This window comes from Myxocyprinus asiaticus, chromosome 50 (genome assembly GCF_019703515.2).
Source record: "Myxocyprinus asiaticus isolate MX2 ecotype Aquarium Trade chromosome 50, UBuf_Myxa_2, whole genome shotgun sequence".
In the NCBI taxonomy this organism is placed as follows: domain Eukaryota; kingdom Metazoa; phylum Chordata; class Actinopteri; order Cypriniformes; family Catostomidae; genus Myxocyprinus; species Myxocyprinus asiaticus.
The window spans coordinates 11,878,882-11,891,588 of record NC_059393.1 but is presented as its reverse complement, the minus strand read 5'-3'; the positions used below and the strand labels follow the sequence as shown (position 1 = coordinate 11,891,588).

The 12,707-nt window shown below is 42.6% G+C and overlaps 1 protein-coding gene across 1 annotated transcript in view; it reads right to left on the bottom strand.

Moving 5' to 3' along the window:
- Nucleotides 1-653: 653 nt before the first annotated feature.
- LOC127438632 (complement factor H-like) overlaps nt 654-12,707 on the bottom strand; it is a 28,833-nt gene continuing 16,779 nt past the window's right edge. The window contains exons 17-23 of the mRNA XM_051694334.1: nt 11,786-11,950; nt 11,482-11,661; nt 11,029-11,208; nt 10,677-10,856; nt 9,130-9,195; nt 6,743-6,931; nt 654-789 (exon numbers count right to left, since the gene is read on the bottom strand). Coding sequence (XP_051550294.1) covers nt 773-789; nt 6,743-6,931; nt 9,130-9,195; nt 10,677-10,856; nt 11,029-11,208; nt 11,482-11,661; nt 11,786-11,950 — 977 coding nt within the window. The 3' untranslated portion in view covers nt 654-772. The remainder of the gene's footprint in view (nt 790-6,742; nt 6,932-9,129; nt 9,196-10,676; nt 10,857-11,028; nt 11,209-11,481; nt 11,662-11,785; nt 11,951-12,707) is intronic.

The following is a 12,707-nucleotide window of genomic DNA, read 5'->3' as shown; positions in this document are numbered from 1 at the left end:
ATGTCTAAAAATCCTTAAAACAAGATCAGTTTGATTTATCTTGTTTTAGAAACAACACTGCATAAGATATTTAGGTTTTTCAGAGAATGTATTTTTAACTTGTGTATTTTGTCTTACTGTACTGGCAGAGTTTTTATAATCAAAACAAGTGAAAAAATCTACCAGTGCTGAAGAAGTAATCCAAAGTATTTAGAATACATTACTGACCTTGAGTAATCTAATGGAATACGTTACAAATTACATTTTACAGCATGTATTCTGTAATCTGTAGTGGCATACATTTAAAAAGTAACCCTCCCAACCCTGTATATATATATATATATATATATATATATAATGTGTGTGAGTGTGTGTGTGTGTGCAAGTGTGTGTGTGTGCTTGCTGATTTGGCTGTGTGTCTGTCCATCTTCATGCTTTGGATACATCAGAGAGATACAGGAGACTATAAATGCATTTTTACGGGTTGGTACAAATGAATGTTTTTCAAACAACAACACTTAGGACACTGAAAACTTAGGTTTACATGCCAAAACATGCTAATGTACAAACACTTTCATAGGGTCACTCTGTTCGTATTTAACAATTATTGTGTCTTTATTTAAAAGAAATCTTCTGAAATCAGTATAATTATAAATTAAATGCAGTCAACAGCATTTTTTTTTTTCAAAATGTTTTATTTGTGGTTCATTTTTTTAGTGCCTCTAAAAGAACACTCTCTGAAATTCATTGTTTTATTACCTCAGTGTTTCCACTCGTTTTCTTTTCAACCAAGTCAATTTTGTTCATAGCCTGAATAAAAGGATTTAAAAAAATGCTGTTAGTATTGACCTTATTACACTATAAGCGTACAAAATAAAAATTGAAAGGGTTTAAAACAGATACTGGATGATGCTATTAACTAAACTTGAGCCAAAATACTGAATTAAACACTCAATATGCAGATATCCTGAAATTTCAAACTACACTTAGAATGAACTGTTCTTTTCTATAAGTGAGCAGTACATTTCTCACATAATTAATTAAGCTGAAATATATTTCTGAAACTTCTCTTATCGATTTAAATGACTTAAAAAAAAATTAAGATGAGTCTAAGTGACACATTCAAGTACAAGAATAATAAAGAGCTACATAACAATAAAATTCCAAACCAATTTATCACAAGCCTCAATGTTTCAACCCAAACATTTGCCTTCCAGGTGAAAATTTGTAAATATGTTTAAGAGAGTTTAACAGATCTAACCGAATCTTATCTGATCTAACATCAGTCTCAGCTACTGCAATGAAAAGAAATGAGATTCACTTGTCTGATATTTCAAGAAGCAAAATGATGATAGTAGAATGTGACTCACTGCATCTGGCACTGTCACTTTAACCGTTTCATTTAAAGTTTCGCTCAACATTTTTTTCCTCATTTAAAAAGTTTTACCTCAAAATAAATTAATAGTAATTTGAAACATATGTATAAAATCATGACCACTCATTTGAGATGAAGAGTTCAGTCATATCAGTAACCGCCCTGTTACTGAACACTTTCACTCATGGATTAAATTAATTTTGGCTTTCTGTGCATGTGAATTTCTACAATGGCAATAGTAACTGAAAACATCATGATTACTTTCGTAACCTCTGTTCCCTGATGGAGGGAATGAGACGTGTCGATGTAGTGACACTAGGGGTCACTCTTGGGAGCCCCAAACACCTCTGCTTTTTTGAAAAAAAGCCAATGAGAATTGGCGAGTGGAATTTGCATGCCACTCCCCTGGTCATACGGGTATAAAAGGAGCTGGTATGCAACCACTCATTCAGGTTTTGTGCTGAGGAGCCGAGACCAGGTCCCGGCCATTTCAGCGGGTAGTTCAGCGTTGTGACAAAAGGGACACAACGTCTCGTTCCCTCCATCGGGGAACGGAGGTTACGAAATTAACCATGATGTTCCCTATCTGTCACTCACTTGACGTTGTGTCGATGTAGTGACACTAGGGGTCCCTATACAAAATGCCACAACTATCTGAACTGTGTTACATGAAGTGGCGGTGTGTGACAGGCAGACTGCTGTGTGCCTCGTAGCCAGTGCACCAGGCCATCACGTAACTTCTCCCAACGCTCTTATGCGCATCGAACAGTCCATCAGGAACAAGCTGACTGCCCAACAATAGGCTAGCCCAGCCGAGGCCTCTTTCCCTCTCTTTTCTCCGCAAAAAGAGTGGAATTTGTTAACTGACTGGGAGCCATAAGTGTCTGCATCGGGGGGTGTCCCTCCCAAGGGGAAGACACCGCGGAGACCACACCCCGCCCAAAAAGGGGGGGGGGGTATTTTGAGTGGAATACATCACATGGACTTACCGAGTCTTGTCGGAAGTATGTCATGTGGAGAGGTCCCATGGTAGGTCCTACCCGAAGGGGGAGGAGTTTTTACAGAGCATGGTGACCGGGGGCAGAGGGGCCTCTGCCCAAGGAAGACGCAGTTTGCTGACAGGGAAACGATTTTGCAGAAGATATCCCATGGGGTTGCCTTTGGGGAACCAGCACATGTAGAGCACCTACCTCAGTACAGGGGCTCATTAGCACACGGACTGGGCCGGTCAGCGAGTTTCTCCGCAAACTGCCAGAGGGCTAAGGAGGAAAGTCATCCAGGGGTCACAGTCTGTGAACAAAAAAAGTTTGTCTGGCGAACTGAATCACGTAGCCGAGTCGGATGTTCTGGGTCAGCCATCGTGACAGGTTGGAAAGCGCGAGCCATGCGCCCAAACTCCGGGCGAGGGGGACCAAGGGAATGATCATGTCGGACGGGGCCTCGCAGCGGGGTGGAGCTTGAGGTGCCACGTCGAGGGGACTCGAGCCCCGTGGCCATGCTGAATCCAGGGACATCGAAGCACTTACCTGGCTTCTGCCGCCCACCATAAGATTGGCCGAGGAGGAATCTCTTCCCCGTTGTCCACTGGAACCAATCCTGTGTGGGCGTGTTTGTGCCACAGCTGGGCGCACAGGGGCAGGGGGTCCGCCACTGGAGCGCCATACCTGCCAAAATGGGACGGTGGACAGTGGTCGTGACGACGGCCGTGCACACCGGATATGTGACCCAGGAGACGAGGGAACCACCGGGGGATGGAGTGGTCTGTCGACCAACCCCAGAGAAGTGGGTCTCCTCGCCCCTGTGTCGCCCGTCTCGGGGTCGCTTCGAAGCCTTCCTCGGGTTCTTAGCGGCCGGCCGTGAGACAGGTGGTGTCTGCTTCCTGCGGAGGGCTCCACGCCGGAGCCGGGCCATGGGGGCGGGCTGCGGCGGAGCCGGTGTTGTTGCTGCAGGAGGACGCCCTTGGCGACAAGCAGACAGGGTGCGGGGTCTTAAACCGCGCTGGGGCAGAATATGTTGTAAGGCCTCCGTCTGCTTCTTCACCACCAAGAGCTGCTGGGCAAAGTCCTCGATGGCGTTGCCAAACAGGCCAACCTGGGAAATGGTGGTGTCAAGGAACCGTGCCTTGTCCACCTCTCCCATCTCGACCAAATTGAGCCAAAGGTGGTGCTCCTGGACCACCAGGGTGTACGTCGCCTGCCCGAGAGACCGCGCCATGACCTACATCGCCCGGAGAGCGAGGTCGGTCACCGAGTGCAGTTCCTGCATCAATCCCGGGTCAGAACTACCCTCGTGCAGTTCTTTTAATGCCTTGGCTTGGTGTACTTGCAGGAGAGCCATGGTGTGCAGGGCGGAGGCGGCTTGTCCAGCGGCACTGCAGGCCACAGTCGTCAGGGACGACGTAAACCTACAGGCCCTGGATGGGAGCTTCGGGCACCCACGCCAGTTGGTGGCGCTCTGCAGACACAAGTGCACCGCGAGCGCCTTATCCACTTGGGGGATCACCAAATACCCCCTGGCCGCTCCACTATTGAGGGTAGTTTTCAAATTCAAATTCAAATCACTTTATTGTCACACAGCCATATACACAAGTGCAATGGTGTGTGAAATTCTTGGGTGCAGTTCCGATCAACATAGCAGTCGTGACAGTGATGAGACAGTACCAATTTACAATAACATCAAATTAACACAGCACAATTTAAACATCTGATATACACATAATTACACCCAACAATATACAAAAAATAACATACACTGTACAGTATACAATACACACTATATAGATACACATTATTCAATAAAAATAAAAAATAAAAATATATAAAAAAGTATATATAGTAGTAAATATAGAATGTACAGTATTGTACTGTATTGACATTCAGGCTGTCGGTTGATAGTCAGTTGTTAAGAGAGAATATAATATAATAATAATATAATTTATGACAGTCCGGTGTGAGATATAAGAGTAAGGGTATAAAGTGCAGTGCTGATGTATTTTGATCGTGGGAGATCAAGAGTTCAAAAGTCTGATTGCTTGGGGGAAGAAGCTATCATGGAGTCGGCTGGTGCGGGTCCTGATGCTGCGATACCGCCTGCCTGATGGTAGCAGTGAGAACAGCCCATGGCTCGGGTGGCTGGAGTCTCTGATGATCCTCCGAGCTTTTTTCACACACTGCCTTGTATATATTTCCTGGAGGGAGGGAAGCTCACCTCCGATGATGTGTCTGGCAGTTCGCACCACCCTTTGCAGGGCTTTGCGGTTGTGGGCGGTGCTATTGCCGTACCAGGCGGAGATGCAGCCAGTCAGGATGCTCTCTACAGTGCAGGTGTAGAACCGTGTGAGGATGTGGCGGTTCATTCCGATACTTCCTCAGCCGTCTCAGGAAGAAGAGGCGCAGATGAGCCTTCTTCACAATGACTTCAGTGTGGATGGACCATGTGAGTTCCTCAGTGATGTGGACACCCAGGAACTTGAAGCTGCTGACTCTCTCCACTGGTGCTCCATTGATGGTGATGGGACTGTGTTCTCTGTCTTTTCTTCTGAAGTCCATCACAAAGTCTTACTGACATTGAGGGAGAGGTTGTGCTCCTGACACCAGTGTGTCAGAGTGTGCACCTCCTCTCTGTAGTTTCATCATTGTCAGTGATCAGACCTACCACCGTCGTGTCATCAGCAAACTTAATGATGGCATTGGAGCTATGTGTTGCCACACAGTCATGTGTGTACAAGGAATACAGTAGTGGGCTGAGAACACAGCCCTGTGGGGCTCCAGTGTTGAGGGTTAGTGATGAGGAGATGTTGCTGCCGATTCTAACCACCTGGACAATGGCTGAGTCTGGAATCCCTGCAGACATCCAAGTTTCTGTAAGGCAGATAATGCAGCAGTCCCTCATCTCTCATTGGAAAGAGATCCGCACTTTCAGCTCACAGAGATTGTTATCCAGAGACTGAACATTTGCTAGTAGAATAGTGGGTAGCGAGGGTCGATTTGCACGGCGTCTTACTCTGATGAGAATGCTGGCTCTGTTTCCCCTTTTCCTTTTGCGTTTCCGCATCCGGGCAGCCCAGACAAAGGGCTCCGCTTGCGTGTTTGTAAACAGCGGGTCGGCATTGAGGAATTTGAAGTCCAGTTCACGGTGTGAAATTGCTGAACCAATGTCCAAAAGTGTTTGTCTGTCGTAGACAATAAGGCAGACAACATCCAGTTCCTCACCCAGTGAGAGCGGGGGAGCTTAAAGACTGGGACCGGGCAGTAAAAGGTGCCTCCCACGATCTTGTCAGCTCCTCATGCACTTCTGGTAAGAAAGGAAGGGGGGTGGGCTGTGGCCATGGGTGGCGCCCTGTGCCCAGGAACCAATCGTCGAGCCGCGAGGTTTCAGGGGAGAGTGGAGTGTTCCACTCTAGCCCGACGCTCGCGGCCGCCCGGGAAATCATGTCTGTCATTTCCGCGTTGGCGTGAGACTGGGCGACCGTTCCCGAAGGCAAGCGAGCGTGCTGGGGAATGGGAGGTCTGTGGGGGGATACCCGGTGGAGGTGGTCCCATTGATGTCCCCAAATCGCCCCCAGTGCTAACCGATGTGGCCTCAAACCTGTAGGTAGAAGGACTGGTGCGGGGAGCTGCTGGGGTGGCTTCCGCGACCGCAGCGTTGCCATGGTCATGTTCTCGCAATGAGGGCATGACTCATCCATGAACGTTGTCTCCGCGTGGGCAGTGCCCAGACACGTAAGACAGCGATCGTGGCCGTCAGAAGCGGAGAGATAACGACCGCAACCAGGAATAACACACAAACGGAAGGCACCTTTAAAAAGACGTTCCGTGTGTGCCGCTCTTTTTGTGAATGAAAATATACTCTTTTAGAATATACTCTCTTATTTTCGCTCTGCCGAAGCTCCCATGGGCGTTCTCTGCACTCCACGGGTGCAGAGGGGGAGAAGCTGCTGAAATGCGCCATAAATCCTGCAGTTTTGAGGTGCGTCTTTGGAGGGAATTGAATTCAGTGCACTGAATAGAACCGCTCGGCTCCGAAGAGAAAATCTGAATGAGTGGTTGCATACAACTCCTTTTATACCCGTATATCCGGGGGTGTGGCATGCAAATTCCACTCGCCAATTCTCATTGGCCTTTTTAAAAAAAAGCAGAGGTGTTTGGGGCTCCCAAGAGTGACCCCTAGTGTCACTACATCGACACAACATCGAGTGAGTGACAGATAGGGAGCTAGTGTGTTGGAATGATGCAGCATCCAGGACACTAGGTGTCAATGTAAGCCAATCTAATCCACTTCAACATACTTCAAAAAAATAACTGAGTGCACCTTTAAACATACAGATCACAACAGCTATATTCACCTTGACTTTTGTGGGTGTGAAAACACACAATTAGATGTACTCACAACTTTTTTCTGATTTTATCTCTCCATTAGAGCACGACACGTCCAGATATTCATGTCTCCCCCAATCTCCAGTATTCCATCCAGACTTGCAACTAAGTCTATACGGGTAACCATGCATCACACAGACCTTTTCTTGGAGGGGCTGTAGATTGTACTTCTCAATAATGTCAGGTGTTATTTCACAGTGATCTGTGACAGACACAAAATCCGATTAGACAGAAAGTGCAAAACAATGCAAAATACTTAATGATGGGCATGCGATCCAGAGAATGGTTTGGAGATGACTCAGACATTTTGGAGGGGTCTCCCATGTCCCATACTTACAGTGATAATATCTTGGTTGTACATCTAGCATAGGGGTCAGGAACCTTTTTTCACTAAGGAGCCAATTTTGTAATTTTTGGATGATGCATTTTTACGAAAGAGCCATAGCACAAACAAATAATTTACTATTTTCAAAAACAACGTTTTTCAATAAAATAAAATGTTTATATTGCCCACAGACTACTCAAAAACACAAAAACAAACAAATATGCAAAAATTAATAGGTAAAATGTTGCAATAAGGAATTTAGTACACGTGTTTGTGCAGGTCTCCATAAAATTACTTCATTTACAATTGTTCATGAAAAATGTAACTTCCCTTTTGGGCTGGGCGATATGTAAAAATATTTTAACGATAATCGGCTTTAAAATATTGCGATATCCGATTACATCGTCAACCCCCCTGCTAAGGGTCGGTGAATATTTTTGCTTTATTGATTTCGCTTTAAAAATGTATTTAATTTATTGAAACACGATAAACTTAAACAAAAGACATTTCTCAATTAAAATTGCACTTTAAACAAACTGAAAAAAGCAATTAAAATAATAAAGTGATTAAAAATCTTATATATAACCGCCTCCCCAAATCCATACATTTACCGTCTCCAACGGCCCCATTTGCCATCACATAAGCATCCGTCAATGACACCAGGTGAAAAGTTACTAATAGCTTACAAATTAAGAACTAAAGACAATTATAAATGTAAAGATAATTATAATAATCATCATAATAAATAAGCCTAATAAATTCCCTTGTGTTCCCAAAATAATGCTGCCAAATGTGTGTTCTTATCGAATGTGTTTGTATTGTGTTTTGTTAATACAGTTTATGCTGCCTAAAGACAAGAAAATAGAACTCAATTTTAGGTTCAAGGTGAACGTGTCTTGTATTACTTTATGATTTAATCACTTTCGTCTTTGTTTCTTTAATACAAATATATATATTACTGAACCTGCAGAGTTGCACTCAAAATGCAGGTTACCCACGAACTGCTCCGTAAAAAATAAAGCGAACTAAACTCACAGCACCTCCTGAGATGATCGGAGATCATTTGCAGCATTCTCATAGACTACATTATTCTTGCAAACAGTTTTCAGTCGAATGAAACAGAGACAAATGTGATAACTCTTTACATGCGCTTGTTTCACGAGACAGGGTCCCGTTGCACGCCTCTGAACAAACAGCGAATCAGACATGAGCATTGGCGGCTTTTCTTTTGTCTGTTCTTATAAATATAATTATAATATAAATATATAATAAAAGTGTGTTTCTTCAAGCGCGTGTCTTTATGACTAACAGCTTTTCTTGTCATGTGTCACTCTGAGACGTCTCACAGGTCATCCCCCTGTTGCGGGTAGATAAGCAAAATTACCTGCACATGAAATACATTTGGACGAGGAGCTCGCAAACTGGATTGAGCCTTTGGTGGGTGCTATTTCACAGCCTGGGCGCACATAAAAAATAAAATCGCTCAGAGAAAAGGCTCTTAACCACTAAGATCAATAGTTATTGCTAAATGAGGCCCAGAACTCAATGAATGTGCGTGTCTTTGAGAAGCACTTTCATTGCACTCGTGAACAGCAGAGCTCACTGCACACACAAATCAAATCAGACACGCATCGGCGGCTTTTCTTTCGTCTGTTCTTCAAAATATAATCACGTTTCGTCAAACGCATGTCTTTGTGTTTAATTTCTTGTAATATATCACTCCAAGAAGTCGTACAGGTCGCCTTCCACAGTGGCTGGTATATCAGCAAAATACTCTGCATGAAAAATCAGCATTTGGCGGGTGTTAATTTCAAACCTTGTTCACCAGGAGTAGGCTGTACGACAAATTCTGGAGAAAGGAAATCAAAACAGTGTCACTGACTTCAAGCTTTGCAATCGCACCCACACTTTCTGCAGGAAAATTATCTCTAGAAAGTTTGAAACGATCATATGTTGGTGAATGGTGAGACAAGCCACAAACCACTTGATTTTTAACAAAGAGCCACAGGTTCCTGACCCCTGATCTAGCACATAGTCTCTTTGGCAAGTGTAATGATTTATTGTAATTACTTCACCTTCATTTCTATATATTTTAATGTCTCCATGTTCAAGATGAGGTGGTGGTGGTGGACAGGTCTTTCCTAAACAAATAAAAGTAACAGAGAAATGTTCGTCCTTTTTGAGCACTGTTTTACAATTTTCTGCATAAAATCGTGCATGCTGAATTTAAACATTCATCTTTAATTTTAATGTATAAATATATCAAAAGGTATGAATAGGGACATTTTACACAGCACACATTCTTGCACACATCTGCACTATTTTTAATTGTTCTTTTGTGTACACACACTCTAGATGGACGTCTTTGGCTGCTGGCTTCTGTGTTGCCCGACTAGTGCCGCATTTAAGACACAGTGTCAAGTTAAAACAAGTTTTTAAAACTAGACTTGGCTGAAAGTGAACTGTGCCACATCCTGTGAAAACAGATATAAATGAAGTGAGATGTCACTGCTGTGAAGACCAGCGTCTCTGCCTTGACCTCTGTCGAATCATCCAACAACAGGAAGAGTGGCTGAAGTTATATGCTGCAGGCTTAGCAAAGAAACTGTTATTGAAAGATGGGGATGTTAAGATTTTTTTGAACCCAGCAACAAACCTAAGTAACCAGTTTAATTTATAAATGTTTCATCTCTTGATGGCGTTTGATAATAATGGTTTATGGTGCAGCTGGGCTTGATATAAAAGTGTGATTCACTCAGATACAATGCGTTTCGGTAACATTGTTGTTTTGGTTATTTCATGTCGGATGTGTCTTACGTGTAAACTATGAAATATAATTATTGAGGTTATGGAGCTGGTTCATTCTCTTCTGATTTCAAACAAAATATGGCTGTATTTGAGGGGTTGCACTGGTTAACATTTGGAGTTTATAGATGCTTATTTGTTATACCGAGATGCTAGCCAATCATAACAGTGGGCATTTACCTTGAAGTCTTAAAAGAGAAGCAACACCAAAACCGACTGTTTCAAACCAGAGCCAGGGTGGAAAATTATCATGTATTACTAAATTATTACTTTAAACCTTTTCTAACATTATAAGTGGACCTCAGAGAAAATATATATAAAAAAAAAAAAACAGTTATGTCATGACTCCTTTAAATCTCCCTCTATCAATTTAACACTCATTCACTCAATTATTCACTCATTCTCACGTGTCTCATTCATGCGCGATGCACAAGCTTAAATTAGGGTGCATCAGTACAGACTTCTTAAAATGAGTGTCAAAGATTTTAAAGTGAACTGCAGCAGATTATGAAAAGCAAACAAGAAGAATGGTGTGGCATAAAACACACAAGAAATGGTGGCATCTCACATATAAGAGCATTACTGTATATATATTTCTTTCAAATGGTAAGTAAACATTATGACATTTTCAGAGATGTCATGTGTTGGTCTAAAATGTTGGGGTGACACTTGTCTAATTTTTCATATACTGTATTATTATTATTATTTTAAATATGTTTAATATATCATTATATATTGATGCTGAATCATCTTGGATCCAACCACTTTTTGCCCAATGGCTAAGCAAATGTGATTGTAAGATTTTAAGGGGACTCACTTGTGCAGACAAACGTTCCATGCCATTTTTCATTTTTACACGTCCAAGTTCCTTCAGGAATTTCATCATACGGATGATTGCATTTGTATGTCACATTTTCTAAGTTGTTGTACACATTTTTCTCATTTAACAGTGTCACAAACTCCATGTACTCTGTTGGTTTGGAGCACTGAGATTTTTCTAAAGGAACAATGTAAAATTCAATACAAGTTTAATGTATACTGAAAAATATCTATTTGCAGATGATAGTATTTCAATAAAATATAATAAACTGGCTGTACAATATGTATACATGCCCAACATTTCCTTAACATAAACATAGACAAAGACAGTAGTTTAAATTTTCACTCACTATTACATTCCGGGTAAATCCAGGTTTGTGCATCACACTTAGCAGTGGTCTCTTCCTTAGACTCAAACCCCTCAACACACTCATAGCGCACTGTATCTCCATGTGGATATTTTTTCTCTCCTTGGTTTTTATCTACCAGTGTGGCATTGTTTACTTTCTGAAGAGGTTCTGAACAGAAAACTGAAAAAAAAAAAAAAAAAAAAAAACAGAGTATCATCATTCATACAAAAAAGGGTTGTATAAATTTGTAACAATATATTTTAATAATAAAATATAATAAAAATGTAATCAATTTTATATAACTTCAGATAGTATTTATAAAATATGGAGCAAAATCTATATAAAGACGCTGTAAATGTAAACATTCCCTCTTGTTGTTTCTTATAATGCTGTATAATGGCATTTCTAAAAAAGTTCATTAAAACATAGGTATCCAAACTGACTAAAACTCACTTTCACATGCAGGTACTTTTTCCCAAGTCTCATTGTGGCAGAAAACGTTTCTATCCCCGCTCATCGTGTATGAGTTTCGACATTTGTATATTACATAAGAGCCTTCAGGATAAAATTCTTGAGGTTTAGAGATTACGACAGCATTTTCCACCTTTGGAGGGACGTCACAACGCACATCCACTGGAATAAAAAGCCATATAGGACAAATCAGAAACTGCAAGAAGACAGGATTTAAAGTAAATCATGCTAACATTGTTTTCTGTCACTTATATATATATATGTATTAAGAGTTTGAGAGGCTCACCCTCACAGGTTGGTGTCTCCCATGTACCATTGACACATTTTATTGGGCTATTTGTTGATTTGAATCCTGGATCACATTCCAATTCTGCAAATTCTCCATCACTATTTTTTATTTGTTTCACTTTTCCATTATTGACTTTGGGAAAAGCACCACATTCTTCCTTCCCTGTAAAGAGAGACCACAAGAAACACATTTCAATAAACTAGTAGTTTATCTTATAACTGAGACTAACAATAATAAAACGTCCTGGTCACTTGCGCTTACACTTACTATGCTACCGTTGCCGTGTTGTCTGTCCGAACTAACATGTGCTTGCCCTGGATCAACAGCCGGAACCTCCGCAGGGTGAGCAGAATTGCCAACAACTCGAGGCAGTTGATGTGCCAATGCAGTCGCCCGTTGCAAACAGCGCATCAGCCCGTTACGGAGACCTGCTCTACAGGAACACCTGCCCGTAGAAACGAGAGGTCGGTCCAAGGGCTGAAAAGACAGTGACAGACCGGCGTGATGACCACGCGATGTGTCCCACGGCGCCATGCCCATCTTGGGACTCGAGTCTGAAACTGCTGAAGCGGTCTCATATGCATCAGCCCGAGCAGGGTGGCCACCGCTGAGGATGCCATATGCCCCAGGAGCCTCTGAAAGAGTTTCAGTGGAACCGCTGTCTTCTGTTTGAACGCCTTCAAACAGGCCAGCACCGATTGTGCACGCTCGTTCGTGAGGTACACTGTCAAAGAGACTGAGTCCAACTGCAAACCGAGAAAAGAGATGCTCTGAACCGGGAGGAGCTTGCTCTTTTCCCAGTTGACCCGAAGCCCTAATCGGCTGAGGTGCGAGAGCACTAAGTCCCTGTGTGCACACAACATGTCCCGAGAGTGAGCTAGGATTAGCCAATCGTCGAGATAGTTGAGAATGCGAATGC